At 39.8% G+C, this 24,896-nt stretch overlaps 1 protein-coding gene across 1 annotated transcript in view; it reads right to left on the bottom strand.

The window, feature by feature from the left end:
• The window catches only part of FASN3 (Fatty acid synthase 3), a 253,540-nt gene that overhangs the window by 21,848 nt on the left and 206,796 nt on the right, over positions 1 to 24,896 (bottom strand). The window contains exons 32-34 of the mRNA XM_072296313.1: positions 16,694 to 16,906; positions 13,041 to 13,226; positions 11,628 to 11,746 (exon numbers count right to left, since the gene is read on the bottom strand). Coding sequence (XP_072152414.1) covers positions 11,628 to 11,746; positions 13,041 to 13,226; positions 16,694 to 16,906 — 518 coding nt within the window. The remainder of the gene's footprint in view (positions 1 to 11,627; positions 11,747 to 13,040; positions 13,227 to 16,693; positions 16,907 to 24,896) is intronic.

Genomic DNA, 24,896 nt, shown 5'->3' with positions numbered 1-24,896 from the left:
ATGACACTTCTTTGTTTATGGTTAAGTTAAGACCAGTTATAAGACCTAATCAAATTTTCCTCGCCAGTGAACATGATAAAAAATCGAATTGTATGCTATGGCATAGGCGTCTGGGACACTTAAGTTCACAAAACATGAAAAAATTGTTAAAAATGAGTGCTGGCATAAAAAGTACTTAAAAAGAAATCGATGAGGGAAAAACCTTTTGTGACACTTGTGTTCTAGCTAAACAGATTAGGCAGCCATTTGGCGGTGAAAGACGTCTCGCCGAGAGAGTATTGCACACGATTCATGCTGATGTTTTGGGTCCTGTAACTCCCGCAACTTTCGATGGTAATAAATATGTTGTAACTTTCAGGGATGATTTCAGTTCATTCACTCATGTTTACTTGCTAGAATATAAGTCCGAGGTATATGGATCTTTTGTGAATTATGTGACAGAAGTAGAGAACAAACACGGTTGCAAAGTTGTTCAAGTGCGTATGGACAACTCAAAAGAGAATACTTAAAATAAAATGAAAGATTGGTGTCGTAAAAAGGGCATAATTTTTTATCTTTCCCCTCCCTACACGCCACAATTAAATGGAAAAAGTGAGAGATTAAATCGAACTCTTCTTGATAAAGCTCGCGCTATGATTTTGAATGCTAATGCAGGCAAGAAACTTTGGGGGAAGCCATCAGAGTTGCCACTTATGTAATGAATAGAAGTCCAAAAAGAGGAATGGATAAAACTCCATATGAGTTGTGGAATGGCCGTGAGCCAAATTTAAAAAATTTGAAGAGTTTGGGTGTGATGCTTTCGTAAAAACTTTGTCGTATGTTAAAAAATTAGATCCCAGAAGTAAAAAAGTTGTTTTTGTTGGGTATTGTAACACAGGTTATCGCCTGTGGGATCCCATTGAAAAGCAGATAATGATATCCAGAGAGTTCATCTTCAATGAAGAATGTTTCAACGGGTTTAAGTATAAGTGTGATGACGAGGCGTACTTTGATCTGTTGGACGAGAAAAGTGAAAAGAAGACAGAGAGCAATTTGCTAGAGGGGGCTATCACGGAGGAAAATGTGGACGGTAGTGAGTCAGAAAATGAGAAAAGAGGAGAGTCCGAGAATGGGTCAGTAAATGTTGATGTACACAGTCCGTCGTCAAGCGAAAATGCTGACGATACGCTGATTTTGGAAGCGAGTGACAGCGAGTGGATTCCATCGTCGGACGACGACTCATACCTGAATAGCACAGTGATTCAAGACGAGAATGGAGAGAGACGATACCCTGATCGTGAGAGACACAATGTTAAAAGATATCCTGATCAAGAAGCATCATTAGCGGAAATTGACCACTGTCCGTCAACTTTTTCTGAAGCACTACAGTCAGACTTAAAAAGTGAATGGCTTAAAGCCATGGATGATGAAATGAAATCTTTCGAAGAGAATCAAACTTGGGTTCTGGTCGAAAGACTCCAAAATAAGCAGATTGTAAAAACAAAATGGGGTTTTAAAGTAAAAAAGAGATCAAATGGTGAAACAGAAAGATATAAAGCGAGATTAGTAGCCAGAGGTTACACACAAGTAGAAGGAATTGACTATTTTGAAACATTCTCCCCTGTTGTACGTCAATCCACTATTCGTTTTTTGATAGCACTGGCAGTTGAATTTGATCTTGAAATTAGCCATCTCGATGTAAAAACAGCTTTTCATTACGGAAAGCTGCATGATTTGATGCACGTCGAGCAACCGGAAGGTTATGTAAAGAAGGATCAAAAGGATAAAGTTTATTTGTTAAAAAAGGCAATCTACGGATTGAAACAGGCATCCAGAGCATGGACCGAAAATATTAATGACTATTTGCTTTCTTTAGGTTTCACGAGATCCCAGCTTGATCCATGTGTGTATTTAACACTCTAAAACCTTTATAGGTTTATTTGTTGATGATATTTTATTTTTCTGGAATAATATTAAAATATAAAACGAGATACAAGGGAAATTGATGAAAAAATATGGAATGACCGATTTAGGAGGGATCAATTATTGCTTGGGAATCAGGTTCCAACGCGATAAGGAAACAAAAGAGATTAGACTAGATCAAGAAAGATATTTACATGAAGTACTCGAAAAATTCGGTATGACAGACTGTAAAGGGGTCTGCACACCACTTGAAATGAAAGTGGAAGATAATAGAGAGAGAGTGGAAGGTGAAAATCAGTTAAAAGTAATGCATAACATCCCTTATCAACAAGCGATAGGGAGCCTAATGTACTTATCAGTGAGTACTAGACCGGACATAACATACGCGGTATCGTATCTCAGTCAATTCAACAGAGAGCCGACTGAATTTGATTGGAAAAACGTGAAACGAGTTTTCCGGTATTTGAAGCAGACTCCTCATAAGGCGTTAATATTCAGCAAACAGGGAAATTTCAGAGTCACTGGATATGCTGACGCGGACTGGGCCGGCGATCGGCGAGATCGTAAGTCCTACACAGGCTACGTGTTTAAGATAGGAAGTGGAGTCATCAGCTGGGAGAGCCGTAAGCAAGGCAGTGTTGCGCTGTCGACAACTGAGGCAGAGTATATGGCTGTCTCAGAAGCCTCCACAGAAGCAGTGTTCTTGAGAAATCTGTGTAAAGAGGTTCTTGCTCTATCACCTGAGATCACAATCTTGTACAGCGAGAATCAGGGAGCAATCAAGTTAGCTCACAACCCTGTGTTTCATAAAAGGAGTAAGCATATTGATATAAGATACCACTGCATAAGGAGTTGGATATCCGAAAATAAATTTGTTTTAAAGTACATCAGCACTGAAAAAATGATAGCCGACATGCTAACCAAGTCCCTAGGACAAAACAAGCATAAGTTCTGCATCGACAACATTTTCAGAAATTAGTGTGTAAGAAAAATTCTGCATTGACAATATTTCCAGAAATTAGTTTGTAAGGAAATGTAACCAATTGTATTAATTTTTTTTGTATGAAAGGTCATTCAGGTTTAAGAGGGGGTGTTGAATTAATTTGTTACGTGTAAACCTGACAACCTTAGTTATATGCAGTCTGTCTGAAGAATGTGCTGATGCTGAGCATTGCAATGTAACCAACTGCGAGACTTAATAAAAGATATGCGGATTAGTCCAAACCCACACCTCGACCCGTGATCATTTCTCTATCTTTTTCCTCCTCAATAATGAGCTAAAATAACACTATAGTCGAAAATTGTGCGATCGATTAAATTGATCCGTGAGATGGCTTTCAATATCTGTCTGCTGTTTGTACCCAATTTAATATTCTTTCGCTGCAACGGGTTTTTGATGAATTTTCCATAGCAAGCGTTACTGCATATTTTCAGGAGCGTTTGGTGGAACGGATTCTTAGCCTCCTGTCTCAACCGGGCGTTCAGCTCGATGAAGGGTGCCAAGAATGGAGCCTGGCGGAATTTGATGGCCCGGTTGACGCGCAGGAGTTTTAATCCTTGACCGAGCGCTTCTTTCAACATTACATAGTGGATAACATAATTAGTTTTGTGTTAAGGGTTGTTAATAGTTTACATGATTTCCCCGCTCCTGATGGTGGTATTTCGTTCCTGCACAAGAATGGAAGTAAGGTCCTTGTGCAGGTCGTGGAGGTGTTTTGGATATTCAATATCTACATCGAGTATGAACCCGAAAGGAGCGTCGTCGGGATGGTTGATAATAGTTTTCGCCAGAGTTACCAACTCTTCTCCTTCCGGGACCCAAGTGTAGTTATCGTAAGGTAGATGCTTGCTCATGTATGGGCATACAGTGCCGTCACATCTAAGTATTGTATATGGTTCACTGGTATTTTAGGATCAAACTGATCCGGTATCAAAGGATTGTTTGCGAGAGCGTGCCGTTTCACCACCTGTGTTATCCCGCCTCGGATCGAGCTCATAATCATAAATACCATATCCATATCATTGAAGAGTTAGATTTTCGCTTTAGTTACTTTTAAGAAGGCATCGAAAGCGAAACCTGGTAGCGTAAAGTAGTTGGCACAGTCCAAACCATAGTTTTTCATTCCAAAGAGTCGGAACTCCTCGAACACATCGCTGAGGAGGCACACGTCCAGTCGCAAGTAGAAATCTGAATACTCGCCGAGATTACGGAAATTGAAAGTTTGCCAACCTTGGAGAGACCGTTCGTATTCCTCTTCGGAGATTTGCGTTTGAGTCAGGGTGTTGAAAAAAGCCACTCGCGGTGGTGGACGCGCTTTGTCCAGCTTGGCCGGATTGTCAACGTAATCGTACGGGAACGGAGTTTTCCGACAAACCATGTCGAACTCATTATCTGTGCGAGTAAGCTTCTTCGTGCGAACGAAAGATTCGCGTGGGATCGTCTGAACCAGTTTATCCAACGATACGGGGAGGAAGCGGAACGATGCGTTGAACTTGATCGAAAACCTGTTACCTAGATGGACCGTCATGCTGATGTAATTTCTTTCCGTGTGTGGTATTATTTCGACGCGATTAGGAAACTTGTTCAGAGCCAGCACTACCTCTTGGAAATCGTACCTGCTTCCATTGTGGAGGACGACTCTTACACATTTCTCATGTCGGAAAATTAGATTGCAATTGGAACATAGAGCCTTTCGATAATTTGACTTTGCCGTTCTTTTTTGGTGGTCGTGATCCCGCACTTTCACAATTCCGGGCTGTGAGAAATCTACCTTGCGACCACACTCGTTTGCGGCTTCAAAGGTAGCCCGATCTTCTTCCGTCATTAATATTTTGCTCTCTTTATCGTTGTAGCTTTTACTTATTCTTTCCACCAGAGTGATTATATCTTTAAGGAATTTGATTTGTGCCTCCTCGCCACGGTAAAGTTTCGGCTCGGTCATTTGAAAATCGGGATCGTCCGTGACGAGGAGGTAAGCGTAAGAATTTGAGATGTGCTGCCTATACGCAGACGCTGGATGCGTCGAGTCACCATGAATTTGTCCTAGGTAGGCTTCAAAGTCTGCGTAAATTACGTAAATATGTTTTATTTCCTTATGGTGATTTTCGAACTTGAGGTATCGCTCGTCTGGAAATGAAGCTAGGAATGCGTCTTTGCTTACTAAAGAGCAAAGAACTTTATGTTGACTCAATTGCTCCATCGAGTACTTGTGCGTAAAGCATTTCTTGCAGATGTAGATTTGTCCATGATGGTTTGTCAACTGTTTTCCAACAAATTGTTCAAAATTACTGATCCAGCAATAATGGTAACTTAAAGGCACGGGGAATGAGAGACACAGTAGGTCGGTGTGGTCCTCTCTTTCCAGGTTGGCAACTTTAATTGAGTAAACTGTATACTTTTTCTTGTTGGACACCGAACTGTAACAGAGCCCAAATACCGAAACCGATACGTTGTTCCTTCTCTCGAATTTGACAATGTCATCTATGCTCGTGGGGAATCGAACGTCCGAGAAATCGTACCGATTGAAATATTATATTAAAGATCTAAATATTTTTCCAGACATTGTTTATGCTGCGCATCCCTCGGGAGGAACTTTCCCAACATTGCGTAAAGGAAACAATCGTTAAATTCACCATTATTTATATTAGCAACATGTTTCGTCAAAAATGGCACCTTAACATGGGTTCCTCCTCGATGTAAAGGGAAATAGCGGTTGACGCGGACGTTTTCTGAACGCGGACGTTTTCTAAACGCGAACGTTTTCTTAACGCGAACGTTTTTTAAACTGTAACAGTAAAGGACCCCGCACGGTTCTTATGGAAAATGGCCCTCGGTCAAATGCGTTGAAACTTCAGTATGTTGTGCAGCATGTCATCATGAACAAAAGTTCCAATAGGCCAAACAAGATCCCATGTACGGTTTTCGAGATATTCGCCGTTTTATGTGCGTAAACGGAGGTTTCGCGCGCTCCCGCCGGAGCCATACCATTGTGCGGCGCCGCTCGTGCGCTTCCCTCCCAGTCACTCTCCGCTGCCCCGCCGCTCATACCTTGGCTCCTCTATCGCTCCAACTACGACGCTTAAGAGGCTGCGCCCATCATTACCGGACCGCGCCCGCACGCCGTCTTACGCGGCCTCTTTCTTCGGCCATGTCGCCTCTTTTTCTCATCGATCCTTTCTCTAAGTCCTCAAAAACGTTTAAGAAGTCCATTTTTACTAAACATGATAATGCTAATATCACAAATAATACAAAAAGAGAGGAAAAACAAATGATAATCCATGCGAAAGTACGTAAGAGAGTTGGAATGCCTAAGAGACGTTAAATAAAACGAACTTTTTTTTTATTTTCTTCCCTCTTCCTTTCTTTCGTTTTTTTCTTCATTTTTCTCATGTGGAAGCAGTGAAAGTAACTTCTGTCGGAAGATGATGTTGATGTTTTTTCTTTTTTTTTTCTTTCTTTCTTTCAATAATGACGTGGCGGAGGTTAAGGGTAATTAGTCGGCTGACGATGCCCAAGTAGGAATTAAGTTTGCTTTAGTCTTGACTTAACTGAACCGCACCAATGGAGGAGGAGAGAGGGATCATTAATAACTGAACTCAAGGAAGAGAGATGTCCATTTAGGCGTAAATGGTCACATCTTAAGTCGCTCCATCTTGCAGCACCACCTTATCAGCCATCTTATTATCTGCTGATCGTATCCTCTAATCAGATCGTACATCCAAGACAAACTCCATAGAGATGATGAAAAAGAGTTGCAGGTCGACCGTAACATTCATGCGCGTACGCGGCTTTTTGTGAGTACAAGTTTTCTCCAGGTTCCATAAAAAAGACATTAAAGATGCGGCTGGAAGACCATTGCAAGAAAATCCCTAAGTAACTTTCGAAGGTCGAGGGTTCTGATCGCCGATCGTAAACTCGTACTCACAAAAAAGCCGCGTAAAAATGGACTTTTTAAGCGTTTTTGAAAACTTAGAGAAAGGATCGATGAGAAAAAGAGGCGACATGGCCGAAGAAGAGGCCGCGTAAAAAGACGGCGTGCGGGCGCGGTCCGGTAATGATGGGCGCAGCCTCGTGAGCGTCGTAGTTGGAGCGATAGAGGAGCCAAGGTATGGGCGGCGGGGCAGCGGAGAGTGACTGGGAAGGAAGCGCACGAGCGGCGCCGCACAATGGTATGGCTCCGGCGGGAGCGCGCGAAACCTCCGTTTACGCACATAAAACGGCGAATATCTCGAAAACCGTACATGGGATCTTGTTTGGCCTATTGGAACTTTTGTTCATGATGACATGCTGCACAACATACTGAAGTTTCAACGCATTTGACCGAGGGCCATTTTCCATAAGAACCGTGCGGGGTCCTTTCAACCAAAAACAAAAATAAAAATTTTAACTAAACATAAACGACACAACAGCAACCTGAACAATAAACTGAACACTGCAATATCCAATCCCAGTTGCTTATCCCAAAACACAAGGTTCCGATACACATCTCCAAGCGTACACCACCGCCACGCCACTAAAAATTGAAATTCCCGAATCAGATCCTACTCTCCGGTACCCGATACCAGACCCATCCTGGAGGAGACGGTCTATCGATGTTGAGAATTTCACAAGTCCCAAATTCCGAATTTTTTGCACAATTTGACAACAATGTACCGAAAAAATCATTTATTTATGTGCACCGTCCGGCAACGCTGTTGCATAACCGCCATCTTGAAGGGGCAACATTAGGGTGTGTCAAAAAAATTGAAAGTCTGAAATGTTCCGCTCCCCAGGCGGCAATCGATGACTTTTGGTAAAAAAACATGTTTGCCAAAATTTGGGCCAATTTCAACCATTTTAAATGGTGCCAAAGGTCAATTTTGTGATGAAATTATGATATTTTGGTCTAGACCTCAAATTCGTACAAAAAACTCGAGTTTACGCTGAAATCGTGCGTTTACGAGAAAAATGCCGAAGAACTCAAGTTGAAGAGGATGAAATTTTACTGCAGAGAGACGTCTTTTTAAATGATGAAAATCAAATTGAACTAGAAAAACTCACCTCGGTATTTATTTTTTTGGTCCTCAGAATTTCCGAGGTCTTACAAAGTAGCGGTTTAAAAGACTCATTTTTCACGAATATAAGTCAAAAGAGGGTATAAATGAACTGTAGGCAAGTGTTGAGGATGCAAATGTCATCAGAACTTCCTCAGTTTCAAAAAAAGTTCCAACAATTTTGCGCAATCCTCCAAAAATTGTACGGCCCGAGAAGCAGGATCGTGCTATAATAGTATGGGACAAGTGCCGTTTGACCGGGAAAAATTGCGTGACAAACTTTCCCTATGTAATCGTCATCAGTAAGTCCCCCTGAACAACTTCCTAAAAGTTAAAAATGGCCCGACCCCGAACACCCCTTAAAGTACCTAAAATTCAAAATGGAGGCCGTAAAAAGGGGTTCGACAAATCGGTATTTTAAAATGTTCAATCTGTCATGTGAGGTGTCATTTCCTATGTAATTTTGGTTGTAGATTACATAAATGAACTCAACAAGGCCCTCCGATCAAAGGGGGCGCTCCAAATCAAAGATGGCGGCCAAATTTGAAAGGCAGGAGGTTCATTTATACCCTCTTTTGACTTATTTTCGTGAAAAATGAGTCTTTTAAACCGCTACTTTGTAAGACCTCGGAAATTCTGAGGACCAAAAAAATAAATCCCGAGGTGAGTTTTTCCAGTTCAATTTGATTTTTATCGTTTAAAAAGACGTCTTTCTGGAGTAAAATTTCATTCTCTACAACTTGAGTTCTTTGGCATTTTTCTCGTAAACGCACGAATTCAGCGTAAAATCGAGTTTTTTGTACGAATTCGAGGTCTAAACCAAAATATCATAATTTCATCACAAAATTGACCTTTGGCACCATTTAAAATGGTTGAAATTGGCCCAAATTTTGGCAAACATGTTTTTTACCAAACGTCATCGATTGCCGCCTGGGGAGCGGAACATTTCAGACTTTCAATTTTTTTGACGCACCCTAGGGCAACATGCACCATTTCATAACCCGCAGGGGGTACATACACTATTGCATAAGCCGGAAAATGAAGGGACAACATACAATACTTTTTTACAGCATTGCCATATTGTACAATACCTTCCATACAACACTGTACTTTTAATTCGTATTTTTCTGCACCGTCCGGCAACGCTGTTGGATATTTTATTGGCCTTAAATTCTCATTTCGACCCTACTACTGGAGGATAAGGGTCCTCAAAAACCCTAATTAAAATCATACTTTAAAGACTTCAATTTATGCTTAAGATAGGTCACGGAGTGATTACAGGGGATTTTCAGAGAACTGATAATTTTATGATTAAATGAAAGAAAAAATGTTGCATAAGGAGGCAACTCTTTAGCAGTTCTTACCACATTGCTATTAGGAACTTAAAAAATGGTCTAGGTAGAGGTGATGCTTGATGCCAATTTTCAATGAATGAAGGGCCATTTTCCCCAAACTTTTCGTCTAATGAAAACTGTGTGATTTTGATGTGATGTCCCTCTTTGATAGCCCACATCCCTCCCAATTTTAAGTCTGGTTCAAAGTCCTTTTAGAAACTTTAAGAAAAGATACTGGTGGGGAAATGCAAATTTTCAAAGAATTAAAGGCGTCGGCTCAATATTAAGTGTCTTCCTGAAACAGCTTACCATGTGAATTTTGGTAATTTGGTCAAATTCTTGGTTATATGCAACATACCCCCCCCCCCCCCAAAAAAAAAAAAAAAATATTGGCGTACCTATCCCAAAATCATTTGATGTGCAGAGGGAGATCTTAAGTACGGACCTTAATGCCCATTTTTTATACAATTGAACAAACAGACCTTCAGATATGGCTGCACACACATTTTCCAATGCCAGAGATACATCTATTCAAATATGTTTTTTTTTTACTCCAGGTAGGTAAATTGAAACCCATAGATATCATAGAATTTATTTTTTTTTTCTTAAATTTTAGTTTTGGATGACAATACATCCTCTGCTTACAATGGGAATGAGAAAGTAAAAAATTACCTCAAGGGGGGGGGGGGGCTCTGGGGCCACTGCTTTTGTCGACCCCCTAAATCTGGCACTGGAATAAACCTCAGAGTTTCTACTTCATACCTAGACATTGAAGAAAGGAACTTCTTCATACACGGTGTTTCAGACCACCCGTACCAGGCCTTTTTCTCGGTTGGTATAGGTCGTACGAAGTCGGAGACCGCGGGGTTGAATAGGGAATTGACCCCAAGGAATCCGAATGTCGTGGTCCCGAAACCCCCCCCCCCCACCCCACCCCCCCTTGAGAGGTAAAGGGGGGGGGGGGTCGCGATGCTAAAAGTCACGGTTCCCGACCGAATTGCGGATAGATCGCATCAGAATTGAAAAGCACAGAAAATTTCACGTGGAATTGACCCCTAAAAATCCAAAATCGGACCATCCAAAGCCCAAAAGTGACCCCCTTTTGACCCAAAATGTTGACCAAAAGTGACCCTTGAAGGGGGGACGGTACCCCCCTCCATAATTTCTCTTTGGTCTCAAAATTGACGTAAACTCTCCAGAAAAAGACGGATTCCCAGGTAATCGACCTCGAGAAATCCAAATTTCATGGTCCCGAAGCTCCTCTAGCCCCCCTTGGGGGGTAAACGGGGGGGGGGGGCCCAATTTTAGAAATCGGGGCTCCTTTCCGAATCGCAAATTGATTGCATCCAAATTGAGGAGCAGAACACATTTACATCTTAAGTGACTCCTAAGAGTTCTAATAGACCCCCTGAACGGCAGAAAGTAACCCCCTGAGGAAGGGGGCCTCGCCCCCGCCAAGAATTTCTCAGGATTCCTCTTTGGTCGCAAAATTGACGTCAATTCTCCAGAAAAAGACAGTTTCCCATGTAATAGACCCCGGGGACTCTAAATTTCATGTTCCCTGAGCTCCTTGGGGTCGATTACATGGGAAACCGTCTTTTTCTGGAGAATCGACGTCAATTTTGCGACCAAAGAGGAATCCTGAGAAATTTTTGGCGGGGGCGGAGCCCCCCTCCTCATGGGTTACTTTCTGCCGTTCAGGGGAGTCAATTAAAACTCTTGTGGGTCACTTAAGATGTAAAAATGTTCTGCTCCTCAATTTGGATGCAATCAATTTGCGATTCGGAAAGGAGCCCCGATTTTTAAAATTGGGTCCCCCGTTTACCCCCCAAGGGGGGCTAGAGGAGCTTCGGGACCATTTATTTGGATATCTCGAGGTCGATTACCTGGGAAACCGTCTTTTTCTGGAGAGTTTACGTCAATTTTGAGACCAAAGAGAAATTATGGAGGGGGGTACCGTCCCCTCCTTAGGGGGCCACTTTTGGGCTTTGGATGGTCCGATTTTGGATTTTTAGGGGTCAGTTCCGCGTGAAATTTTCCGTGCTTTTCAATTCTGATGCGATCCATCCGCAATTCGGTCGGGAACCGTGACTTTTAGCATCGTGACCCCCCCTTTACCCCCCAAGGGGGAGTGGGGGGGTTTCGGGACCACGACATTCGGATTCCTTGGGGTCAATTCCCTATTCAACCCCGCGGTCTCCGACTTCGTACGATCTATACCAACCGAGAAAAAGGCCTGGTACGGGTGGTCTGAAACACCCTGTATATTTAGCTTCAAAGTACTTATTGAAGTGGATTTTTAAACTAATTGTAAGGGTTACATTAATTGAAAATGTGTAGATAAATGGCTTTACTAACAGGAACCAAAGATTGGGCAAGTTCTTGGATGGTTGATGCAGGTCTTTCGAAATCGTATTGAAGACATAAAACTTGGGCATTCAAATTTTTGGCTAAAGGTTCCATGATTGAGGCAACACCTGTAAATACATGAATAGATAAAAAATAAAAATTGCGGTTAAAGAATTGCAAACTATGAATAACAACCCCAAGAGGACAAAGCATGGTGACTGGTGAGAATTATCTCCATTGTTTCAGATGGAGTTTTCAAAATAAGCACTATTTAAGGTGCCTATACTCCGAAGATATCGCAAAAAATATACTTAAATGTGGCACAACGTGTTGACTATAATACACAGAGTTCATTAGGGTGGCTCAAAAGCATCCATGGAGCGTATACAACTCCAATATGACTCGGATTCGAAGAAGTTGAAAATAAAATAAAATCAATCGAATTCTTTGTCGTGCCTCCGTATTATTGATAAAATGCAATAATATTTACAGTTAATTATATGTTTTGCCTCTAGAGGGGTGAGAGAAAATCAGGGGTGCAGAATCTTCCAAGCTTTCACGTTTTCACGCGCCCGCCCGCGGGCTTTCCTCGTATTTCTCATCACTTCTCAGCAAAATTTTCCGCCAATTTCAAAAATGAGGACCTTTTTCTGTTTCTTTCCTTTGATATTTGTCTTTTGATCATTCAAAATTTTCCTTCCTTCCATACTTGTGAGGGCCTTTCCACATTTTCAGACGCCCGGGCAGGCGCGCGATCAAGCATTTTTTCCACCTCTGGAGCAAACTAGACTCAACCTCAATGCAACTAGCTTTTACAGTGTAATTCTGTTTACATCAGTGCTATTCCCACTCACAAAAAACTGGTAGCAACCAAGTTGATGAAGGTGGCCGGAAATTATCCACATTGGCGTGCGGTTTGATACGATTTTGGAGAGAAGCCTCATTTTGTGTCGAATGAAAGTAGCCTCACTACCCGTTACGCAAATATTATATTCATAAGGAATCACAAGATAAAATTGACGCGAAATAATGCGGTGAAATTAGAGGAAAGGAGAATTTAAATACCTACTCTGTTTGAAACCTCAGAGAATGAATATTTTTTATGAAATTTGGAAGGATGTCCATTATTTTCACCCCAAAATATATCCCCATTAACCATAACCGATTCTGAGAGAGAACCTACCTCGACCCACCCTTTGATCAACGCTGCCTCTCATGAGCCGGTGTTTTTTTATTTGTTTTAGGTTGATAATGACAACGGAACTAGCTAACACGTCTCTAATTCTTTTCAGCATTGTTTCTGTAATTGTGTGCTTTGGTGCTTCATTCTGCCTGAGAATATTTACCCTGCAAAAACATAGTCCGAAAAATTATGCCTCAACTATAAATTTTTCCACAAATGAAAAAGTCGAATCATCTCACCTTCAACTCCAGGAATGGCAAAGATCAATGTATCCTTGCAATGCATATCTTCAATAACAGAACCGTCCCCAGAGAGAGATGGTAATCGGACAATCGGCTCCGAAGCCATTAATTCATCTCCAATTGTCCTGAGTAAGAAATTAAGTCCAACTTCGGGAACTTGATCACCTAAGGGTTTTGTCAGATCTGCAACATAAGAGAGGAAAGAGGGTTACCTATGCAAAACGGCCAAAAAGTGCCCCCTCGGGGATTGTACGAAACTTTGTGGGATGATTGTATAGGTCATTTTGGGCCTGCATCTGGCTGCTTTTAGGCGAAAACCGCAGGGAAACAGCGTTGCCATTTGTTAAAGTCGTAACCTTCAAACACCCATAACTTTCGCAAAAATGCAGTTACAGAGCTCGTATTTATACCAAAAAATGCGGAAAATTTTGCTCCATCGACCTACGCATTTAAGGCTACCGAATCACCCGAGCGGTCTGATGATTAGTTTTGGAAAGGGACTTAGATCCATCGATCTTGATCTCGATACAATATCGATACCTCATTATTGTCGGGCACCAGTGCCGTTGCAAAGAGATAGAAGAAACCATCGATTCGATAAATCGACAATTCCAATAACAGAATAAGGCTGGACGTGATTTAATGAGTGATACATTTTTTTGTGATTGCGGCGGCGGTTTCCTTGAAAACTGGCAACCCCGCCTCTACGCGAATTCCGACGGAAATTAGGCGACGTTGTTAACATCATGTCGCAAATGGTCAGTTTATGATAAACTATGTAGCTAAACGTGATTAAATGAGTACTACTTTCAATTGTGATCGCAGCGGTGGTTTTCATTGAAAACCGGCAACACCGCCGCTACTTGAATTTCTAAAAATGACGTGAAAGTTTCAAAAAAGCGTAAAACATGAACTGGCTCTTCGAATTTTGTTTTATCTAGGCGTTCTCCTTCAACACGGAGTCGCGAAACGTACCTTAACGAGCGTCAAAATCGGGCGTCGGGCGTGTTGCCGAATTTTTAAATCGCTGTAACTTGGATTCCCTAAGCCTCTCAGAAAAGTATAACATATCAATGGATGCGGAATCGACCGAACAATAATTCCGACAGGTTTTTATTCAATCCCCACCAACTGCAAACACACTTTTACCCGATAACGTGATTTTTAATCATTATGAAAATTTAAAAAATGGCCAAAACGTGGCAACAGTGGACTCAAATAAAAATTTCCTTTGAGTAGGTCGATGGAGCAAAATTTTCCGCATTTTTTGGTATAAATACGAGCTCTGTAACTGCATTTTTGCGAAAGTTATGGGTGTTTGAAGGTTACGACTTTAACAAATGGCAACGCTGTTTCCCTGCGGTTTTCGCCTAAAAGCAGCCAGATGCAGGCCCAAAATGACCTATACAATCATCCCACAAAGTTTCGTACAATCCCCGCGGGGTCATTTTTTGGCCGTTTTGCATAAGGTGAGGTTGGGTAACTGGGCGGAGGGGTAACTGGGCAGTACCCTCTGTATTTCTACCAGATTAGTGGAAAAATTGTTTTCACTGTTGGCATACCTTCATTATGACGTAAACCATCTAGAACATGTAAACATAACTTCAAAAAAAATGTTTATGGTGAATGGTGGAGTGCCGAAAATTATACAGCTTTTTTTTCAAAACAACGCCAGAGGTGGTCCCGAAAAGAGCCTCATATCTCACTCCCAGCAAGTATTTTATTCAACTTTGACAATTCTTCTTCATGTATGATGTATTTGTGTAATGCGTGAGTAATTACAACGTAATTGGATGAAAATAATGGCTGCAAAGGGTTGATGCCCAGTTACCTTGAAAATTTTCCCTTTGTGGGGTAACTGGGCACCCACCCCAAGGTAACTGGGCAGGTGGCAGTGGTGGCACCTGCCCAGTTACCCATTGCAAGGTTGCTGTTTCGGTGTTTGTTAACTTCTGAAAATTTCAAAACTAATTGACTATTGTGGACTTTTAAGTGCCAAAGACCAATAATCAGGGTTCCCAGCACACTAAACTTCTAACTCAAGTCAATTATAGCATAACTTAAGCATTACTTAATTACATTTTTGCCGCTAACTGTTACGACATCACTTTTAACGACTTAAACATGGTTATATAAATTCAAATGAAATTCTCTGAAACCCTCATGAGAAGGACATTCTTTTCTGGCCAATGAGAATTACAAATAATGCCCCCCTTAAAAATTAAGGGAACTTTTTGGCGCCTGACTCTATCCCAGATCAGCCTTGCGGCTTAATTTTTTTTCATTTTTTAAAAATGTATCATGCTTAATCTCACTAAAAGTGGCCAAACAGTGTCCTGGTATACAATACTACTTTATAAGTAGTAATAAAAAAAGTTCTAAGCATTTATCTACAAGGAAACGATTTTTTTTTACCGTTATTCAATTCTCAGATTTGAGGGTTTTTTTGCCGCTAACTGTTACGACATCATTCTTAACCACTTAAACATGTTTATATACATTCAAATGACATTTTCTTAAACCTTCATGAGCAGGACATCACCTTCTGGCCAATGAGAATTAAAAATAATGCCCCCCTCAAAAATTAAGGGGGGGGGGTAGTCCAGTTACCCCACGACGTTGGGTAACTGGGTGAAAAAAACGGGAAATTTTTGAAAATTTGTGGGAAAAAAATGAAAGATGAAATTCGACTTTTGACTCTTCCTACATTTAGACAAGGTGTTGTACTTACTAAAAAAAATTTAAAAGTAGCCTCCACAGTCAATATAATGATGGGGAAAAAATCATGAAGTTGAAATTTTGACATTTTTCTCCGAACTCCTGCCCAGTTACCCAACCTCACCTTAACCCTCTTTGAAAATGTATACGCAACAATAAAGGTCCTTGAGATAATTGCAGCTCAGTCGTCTCTTTTGAGCAATGATTTTTTAAATCTGTGAATGTTCTAGTAATTTAAGCATTTTTCGAAGAGCAGAAAAACTTTCTACAGCTTAGTATTTGTTCCGATTTGCGCATTGAACATTTTGAAGTGACATTCTCTTTCCTTGAAAACTCTTTCGATAAAGTTCCTAGAACTTTAAACGTTCCAAAACGAATTGAACTTTGATATCAATTCCTTAGAACTGAAAAGTTCCTGTTTATTATTCTTTCTTGCAAGGCAAGACCTCTGCCTTTTATCATCCACTAACTTAGCATGTACCATTAACCCAGTTGGATGCAAAAATCTGGAAACGTACATGGTAGACAGGAGTTTTATAGATAGGTACGATAGTTCCAGGATTCAATAATTCTTATTTTTAATGAAGATTCTGGGAAGAAAGACCCACTTCTATGGTCAGAGACTCGAAGTTTTTTGCTGCTTGCTGTCCAATAAATATTTGGACAATTACATTACTTTATGATAATATTTTCGGAGCTGGTTGGTAAAAGTGTTTTTACGAGAGCTTCAGTCTGCCAGGTTGTTTTGTTGTATCTTGCCAGTACACCTACTAGAATCCGTCACATATTTTTTCCGTTTAGATATAATGCCACTTGGAAAACCGGAAAAGTGGCGAGGAAAATTTTCTTTTCTCATGAATACTTGCCGCTAAACATCTCAGGATAATTTTATTTTCTACTCTTTCCCGACACCTATTCAGTTTCTTACCTACCTGATCCTCCTTTAGATACTCCTTTATCCTCAGAATTTGTTTGGGCTGCAATGTCTTGTAGTTTTGCAAACGTCATCCCCCGAATGTCTTGTGGAGTCAGAAAAACCTCAAATTCTCTTTCTAGCGTCTGCTTGATTTCTACAGCCATCATGGAATCCATACCCAATTCTGCTAGGGTTGAGTGGAGGCTCACTGTCTTCAAATCACGCAATCCTGTAAATACATTTCAATCTTAGACTGAATTTTAAGCTAACTACATACAAAATGACGAACACCATTATTTTATCAGGCTAGTTCTTCTCAGAGGCGGCGCGTGATAGGTGCACGTGGGTGCAGTTGCATCCACAAGAGTTTGAGAGATTTTCCCTTCTTTCTTTCTTAATTTATTTTCCCCTCCTGCTTTTTGTCAATGAAAGGACAGATTATTGGTTGAGCCTATATACAATTTAAAATCCAGTTCTGTGCCCCTTCAAGAGTCTGTAGGTAATAAGATCACGATTTGAGCTTTAGCAAAGTGGTCAGGGAGAAATACGGTTTGACCCGGAACAAATTGCATATAGTCCAGGAAACGAAGTAAGTATTTTGATGGCCGAAAACGAACATACGGCTGGATTTATGCCCAATCGATTCTTCATATGAAAAGGAGTTTTTAGCCAAAAGTCCCCATGAGTCCCCTTAGGGAACTGCGCACAGTGGTCCGATGAAGTTGAAAATTGGACATGTTTTCAAAAATTCACCACGAAGCGAGAAATGGACCTAGAGAGTTCAATTGTTTTTAAACTGTAGGTAATTGAGTCTTCTTTCCGAATAAACTATAGTTTTGAATGTCAAAGTAATTTAAATATGAGTAAAATGGAAAGAAATTGAAAATTGAGAATTATTGACCGGCATTTTCTGTATTTACGTCCTTATGAAGACCCGGATCGAAAAATACCCTCAGTAAAAGTTGTAGATCGTTCTTTAAGCGTTGATTTGGTATATTACATCATAGGTTTATCTTTAAAATTGAGGGAGCAAAAGCGCAAAAACGGAGCGGGTCGGCGCGCGGCCGCCTATGTTTTGAATTGTAAACTGGCGATTTTAGGTGGCGGATGATGGCAGTGATGGTTAATACACCTCTGCTCGTCTATTTACGACCAAAATCAATCATTTCCATTATAAAGGCTCTTTCCTAAAGCGCCATAGTTGCTAGTTTTCGCTTTATTATTAAACGTCCACTAATTTGTTCTGGTAACGATTCAAGTGATACTTACGGCTTTTTGGACTACATTTTAAAACTCCACCCCTTGTAAAGCAACAGTGCAACTACTTTTCAATCCCCTTTAGAATCAATTAACTGCCCTGATCCCCCCCCCCCCAATTTTCCAGAAAGTGACAGAGAAAGTGTGAAAACTGGCGACTTTATTTTTCTATTCAAAATTATTATTTTTTCTTGAAGTGGGAGGCTCACGTAAAACTTGACTTGACTCTCCTCCCCCTTCGTAAGATCCCGTGAGTCAAATTTAGACCAAACCCCTCCCCCCTTTTTGAGTATCTTACGCAAGATTTGTATTTTAGGGTAATGTTTCAGGCTTGCACTCTTCAGTTGTGTACAAATTAACTTCTTTTTTTTTTATTTCATGCGTTTTCTGTAAAGAGTTACTTAACTCACCAAGCGACTTAGTCACTCGCAGACTTCATCTCTGGGCCCACCTCAATACCGCGCAAGGCTCCATGAGGTGATTCCATTTCAAAATTTCAGGAAGTGACTGGTCCCCTTAAAGCCTTGGGCTCGCCCTCAGTGCGGCCCTCCATTTACGCCATTGCTATAGACTCTTTCAAACTTTTTACACAAAATAAAAATTACCTTTAGTCCTCATTTCTGGAGTTGATACTTGCAGCTCGTTGTTCATTGAAGCGTGCTTATTAAATGTTGGATAAAAATAATCTATTGTCCTCCATATGCCCTAGAAAAGCTGGATACACAATTGAGACCGCCATTTCCACGATTTTGTAGATTTCTTCAATTGACTTCGCAAACATGCAGACAATCTGCTACCGGTTTTTGGGGAAACATTTTCATGATAAATCGAGTGCTATTTTTGGTTTCCTAGATGCCCGGTTTCTTGTTCCATATATGTGTAAGCATATAGTTCAGCTGAATCGCTCGATAGGGCTTAAGTCTCTTCATTTTTACTTTCTACTAATTTTCAACCCGGCTTGGTAAGCATGAAAAAATGAGAGTTTTGTTTTTTCTAAAAAGCTTATTTAAAAGACATTAAGAGGCTGTAATGAGTATATTAATGGGCAGGTTGGTACCAATATCAAGGTCGCAAACACTTTGCAGTGATTTTCGTCAAATATTTTTAATAATTTAGTAACTAGACGAAAATTAGGCCTTCAATTTTCAAAGAATTTTCAAACTTGAAAAAGAAGCTTTTAAAATTATCTGGCAGTGGTCGCGCGTTTGGTACCATCTAAGAGGCAACAGAAAGGTTAATGAAACCATTATCAGCGAATTTTTAGCGATTTTCTCTTACCTCTTGCTATTGCCTCTGAAGTGGTACAAGACGATTATTACCATTTTAATCTTCTATAATAAGGTCTCTAAAAATTGGAGGCCCAATTTTTCAGCCCCCTCTCAAAAAAAAAAGAAATAGGCGAAATTTTCTTTAAAAAAAATCGATAAGCGAACTAAATCCTTTGACCCTGCTTGGCTCTCATCGGAGCTACGAAAATATCCCTAGATGAAATAATTCTTGCAACCTCCTTATCTACCATGAAAAGAGTCTAAAATTTTAAGTCCCAATTTTCACGTGCTTACCAATTCACTAAGAAAAACGGATAAAAAATGGAAAATTGTGTTATGGCCTATGCTATTTGTCTGTCGGATGGACAAAACCACTGTCTTCTTTTTTATGGCCCGTTCCGTCGCGCACTTTTTTTGCGGCAGATTCTAAGCATCGATAACGCAAGAAAAGTGCATTATCGCCTTCGTGTCCATGTCATTCGTGTAATCAATCGGTTTGCTATACGACCGACATAAAAAAGCCTCTCGTCACCATTAGCTTCCCACTTTTCCAAAATGAGCCCATCCTACGGTCAAAGTAGGTATACCATACACTGAATCAACACGCAAAAACGAACTATTAAAACTTTTGGTAAATTATATTTTTCATGGTAGGTACTTTCTACGATTTTTGGGCCGAACTAGGAAACCGTTTAAGTATCACGTAAGTTTCTCAAGCGGGGAGGGGTAAGGTCTAAGTTTGGCTCACGAGGTCGTACCGGAATTTTGAAATGGAATCACCTCATGGAACCTTGCGCGGTATTGCGGTGGGCCCAGAGATGAAGTCTGCGAGTGACTAAGTCGCTTGGTGAGTTATCTGGTAAAAATGATCAGTTGACGGTGTATCAGTTTGTCAACGGTGTTTTGGCGCGGAGCATCAGTAGACATCAATTGAGATCGGGTCAGTTGATGGCTTCAACTGATCTAAACTGATAAGTGGTGGCAGTTCGAAGTATCAACAGATCTGAAATGATACTTGGTATCAGTTGGTACCATGTATCAACTGATAAGACATAAAGTAAAAACGCACTACCTGCTTGTGTAATTTTACGTATCTATTCAGTTTCTCACGTTTATCTCACGATTTGACGACCAGAGAGCGCTGCTGGGAATTACCGTTCTCGTATTTCTGACACGAGGCTTAGCAGGCAGCGCTCATTCCCAAACGGTCTCCCATCTAAGTACTAACTACGCTCGGCGTTGTTTAACTTAGGTGATCGTCCAAGAGACAGAGCCACTACTCCATCCGCGCATGCGATCAAATTAGACGTATTTTTGCCATTTCAGGGCCCCCACTAGAATCAATTTGACAGAGAGTGATGTTTTTGTGTTGAATTTGAATCTACACTTAATTTTTTCATTTTATTTTTTAATCACTTAAAATGTAAGTGAAGTTTTACAAGTTATGTTTTCCTTAAAGATGAGACTAAGAAACACAAAATGCGAAACCAAACATAATAATTAAAGATGTAAAAGAAGATGAAATGATGAAAAATCAATAATCAACTTATAAGAACTTGAAAATAACCATGAAAAAAATTTGAAAACAAATAATTAAATCTTTATTGCGGGAGGGTCAAAAAAATTTCATAAACATATTTATATGAATTTAATGTGAAAAAAATAATTGATCAAGGTAATTTTATGTGTTTTCGTCACATTCTTTTCATGTAATTTTTATGTGTAAATTATGGAAAAAAATATTTTCGAGTGGTGAGCGTTGAAAAAATTAATATGTCTTTATATGAATTTTCAGTTAAGAAAAAAAATGATCGAGATAATTTTTATGTGTTTTTGCCACGTTCTTTTTGTGTAGTGATAAAATTATGTTAAAAAAAGGGCTCAAGTTGTCACCGGTAAGGAAATCATTTACTTAAATTCATGTAAATTTTATATGAAAAATGTTTAGTCTCCTCGAAATCACATCTTTCTTCTTTTTACATTTTTTGATATGAATTTGAAGTGAAATTCATGTAAACACTTGATGAAACGATTTTTTATGAGTTTAAAACACTACACAAGAGTAAAATTTAAGATTCTAAAAAATTTAAAAAACTTTTAAGACAATTTTTGAACCACTCACTTGCATAAAATCTTCTTTTCACGGAAGCGGACGCGTTTCGGAGGTTACCTGCCCTCCATCATCGGCGCGACTGGTCAATTCCAATCAGCTGATTTCGGTCCCGGATTATTTCCCGTCCCTCTTTATTGCAAAAAACAATCGGTGACAAATACAGAGAACGAAGTATTCTTGAAAATCGGGCCTACAGCATGCATTTAAGATTGGGAACCCACTTTGGACCAGAACTCTGGGGTTCTTTTGAAAGGCATTTATACACCCGATTAAGTAAAGAAAAACACAACAAGAAGAATACTTTAAAAAAGAAGCTAGCGATTTTATGTAATAAGATATATCGCCCGAAATGTAAACAACCAGCTCCAGACAACGTCATTAACCTTTCACGTCAAAAATTAACAGGGAAAGAATTAGAAATTTTAGGACAAGGACTAAAAAGTTGTTACAGCTACCCCACAGAAATAACTGAATATATAGCTGACATTGACAACGCAACTAGAGGTCTTAATGAAAATGAAAAGTTCTTAATACACCAGAAATGTATACCCATCCTAGAGAGCATAGGCAAACAGTCAGAAAAAGAGAAAAAAGTTCATAACGACAGGAGGCGAGTGATTAGTAACCTGAAGAAGAAAGGCTTGTATATCACCAAATCAGATAAGGGGAACAACACCGTGATAATGGAGAAGACTGATTACATACAACGCTGCAACTTACTACTAGAAAATGGTAATTTTAAGAAAGTAAAGAAGAATCCGCTGAGCGCTTATAAGAAGGAACTCAAGTATAACCTGGACAGAGTAAGTGTAATCCCTGAAACTGAGAAGAAATGGTTAACCAACACAACAGCTGAGCTACCTTATTTATATGCTTACCCGAAAATCCATAAACCGGGAAAAGAGATGAGACCAATTGTAAATTGTAGAGAAGCCACCACATACAAATTGGCAAAATGGTTAATCAAGAGATTCAAGTTGTATGAAATTTTTGAATCGAAGAGTGTAAGGAATTCGATTGAGTTAGTAGAAAAACTTAAGAATATAAAACTGGAAATAGATGACAGGATTGTTTCCTTTGACGTAAAATCTTTATACCCTAGCATACCAGTAAACTTGGCACTAGACACCTTAAGAAATTGGCTACACAAAAATGGAATAAGCTCGATGAAAATTAAAGAATATGCGGGACTAGTAAATTTATGTCTAACTCAAAACGCATTTTACTTCAACAATGAACTTTACGAACAATTAGACGGCCTAATGATGGGCAACCCGATCTCCTCGTTGACAGCTGAGCTGGTCATGAGTGAATTTGAATGCAGAGCTATTAAAGAATACCCGAAAATTTTCCAACATTGGTCTCGGTTCGTAGATGATGTCTTAGAGATACTAAAAAAACACCATATTAACGAAGCCCTTACAATTCTTAACTCATACCACGAGAAAATTCAATTCACACTTGAAGTAGAAGAAGAACAAAAACTTCCCTTTTTAGACCTAATCGTACATAGGGACAAAGATAATCTCAAATTCGGAATATATCGGAAACCTACGAGCACGGAAACATATATCAACAACAGAGCGTTCAACCACAGACCACACAAACTCGCAGCTTTCAACTTCATGCTACACAGAACAAACAGCATTCCTTTGAACGAAACTGATTACAAAATAGAAATAGAGAAAATTTTAGAGATAGCAGAAAAGAATAGTTTTAACAAAGGAGAAATCAAGAAATTGAATGAAAAAGTGAAGCAGAGAACCCTAAATAAGGAAACATCAAAGCTAAATATAGAGAAAGCCGAGATGAGGTTTAAGAAATTCTCATACCATCCGAAATATGCCCCAGCTTTTCGTAGGATTTTTGAGAAGTTCAACATAAAACTAAGCTTCACCAATAGGTTCAATGTTGCCCAACAATTTAGCAGGAAGATTGAAAACAGAAGACCTGACAACGAGGAGAAAGGTATTTACCAAATTAACTGTACAGAATGCAATAAATTCTACATAGGACAGACCAGCCGTTCACTGAAAGTAAGAGCCCAAGAACATAAAAGATGTGTTAGAAATAGACAAACAGAGAAATCAGCAGTAGCTCTACACTACTGGGAAGAAGGACACGAAATATCGTTTGAACCGAAACTGCTAAGAAAAGTCACTGAGAAAAATAAACTAGACATATGGGAAAATATTTACATGTACCAAAATAAGAACAACATTTTTAATACGGATCTAACGGGAGTAAATAACAGACTGTTTACAACAATACACTCGAGATGTGACAACGATGGAGGGACGGGAAATAATCCGGGACCGAAATCAGCTGATTGGAATTGACCAGTCGCGCCGATGATGGAGGGCAGGTAACCTCCGAAACGCGTCCGCTTCCGTGAAAAGAAGATTTTATGCAAGTGAGTGGTTCAAAAATTGTCTTAAAAGTTTTTTAAATTTTTTAGAATCTTAAATGTAAACACTTGATGTACCAAGATTATTTTTCTTCAGTTTTACGTTATTTTTAATATATTTTTTACGTAAGTAAATGTTATTGTAATCTAACTAATAAAAGGGAAATACATTGATCATACACTCATCCATCACGCTCGCCTCCCTGCTCCCACCGGTCGGAATCGGTGCGAACTTAGCCGTTCGACGGGTACTGTCCCCGAGGGGTGCAATAAGCTTTCTTTTCGCGATCCGCCCGTCCGTTCGCGAGTAACCGCGGTCGGAAGTCGCGGATATTCCCGTAAGCCCGTGTGTGTTGGAAAGAGAGACGTAGCAGTGCGGGTATATTTCCTGACGCGGCCGTTGCCGGGTGGCCGTCGGATACCTTTAGCTGCGCGCGTAATTGGCCCTTGATTTCCGCTGTTCTATGCTATGAACGGCAACACTGCGGGCCTTTCTATGTTTCATCCGATTATCAGCTGATGAAAGTTTTTGAGCTTTCTTATGTTTCCATAGTTATTCTTCTACGCTTACTGCTCGTATATTTATTCGCCTTCCCCCCTCCCCACGAACGTTTTTACTTTGTTTTTTTTTTTTTTTTTTTAAACTGAGCAGCTGATGAAAATAACATCTTTTTGAATGTTTTGGGTCAGTTATTTTCCATTATCTGAACTTTAGTTGTTGCTTTCATAGTGGGTTTCTTGTGTAATCATGGATTTTTTAACTATTAATTCCAGTGGAACTCAATTTAACTGTAGTTGTCGTTTTAATAGTGGTTTTCTAGTGTAATCATGGATTTCCTAACTATTTCTGAACTTTAGTTGTTGCTTTCATAGTGGGTTTGTTGTGTAATCATGGATTTTTTAACTATTAATTCCAGTGGGACTCAAATTAACTGTAGTTGTCGTTTTAATAGTGGTTTTCTCAATAAATTTTGCCAACATGCTTTTCAATTCATTCTACAACATTTCATTCCGACGTGGTAATAAAGACTTATAATGCCCCTAATACATTATAATTAATTACAATAGTAACGCCGCATTATAATGTGGTATTATACATCGAAACGATTCATGTTCTACTAATTATTGATTATTGTGAGATGAATTCTGTTTTCTCTGATTGTATGTTTCATAC

The sequence above is a fragment of the Bemisia tabaci genome, chromosome 2 (assembly GCF_918797505.1).
Source record: "Bemisia tabaci chromosome 2, PGI_BMITA_v3".
In the NCBI taxonomy this organism is placed as follows: domain Eukaryota; kingdom Metazoa; phylum Arthropoda; class Insecta; order Hemiptera; family Aleyrodidae; genus Bemisia; species Bemisia tabaci.
Note: the sequence above shows the minus strand (reverse complement) of the source record. Positions and strands in the feature narration are given on the sequence as shown.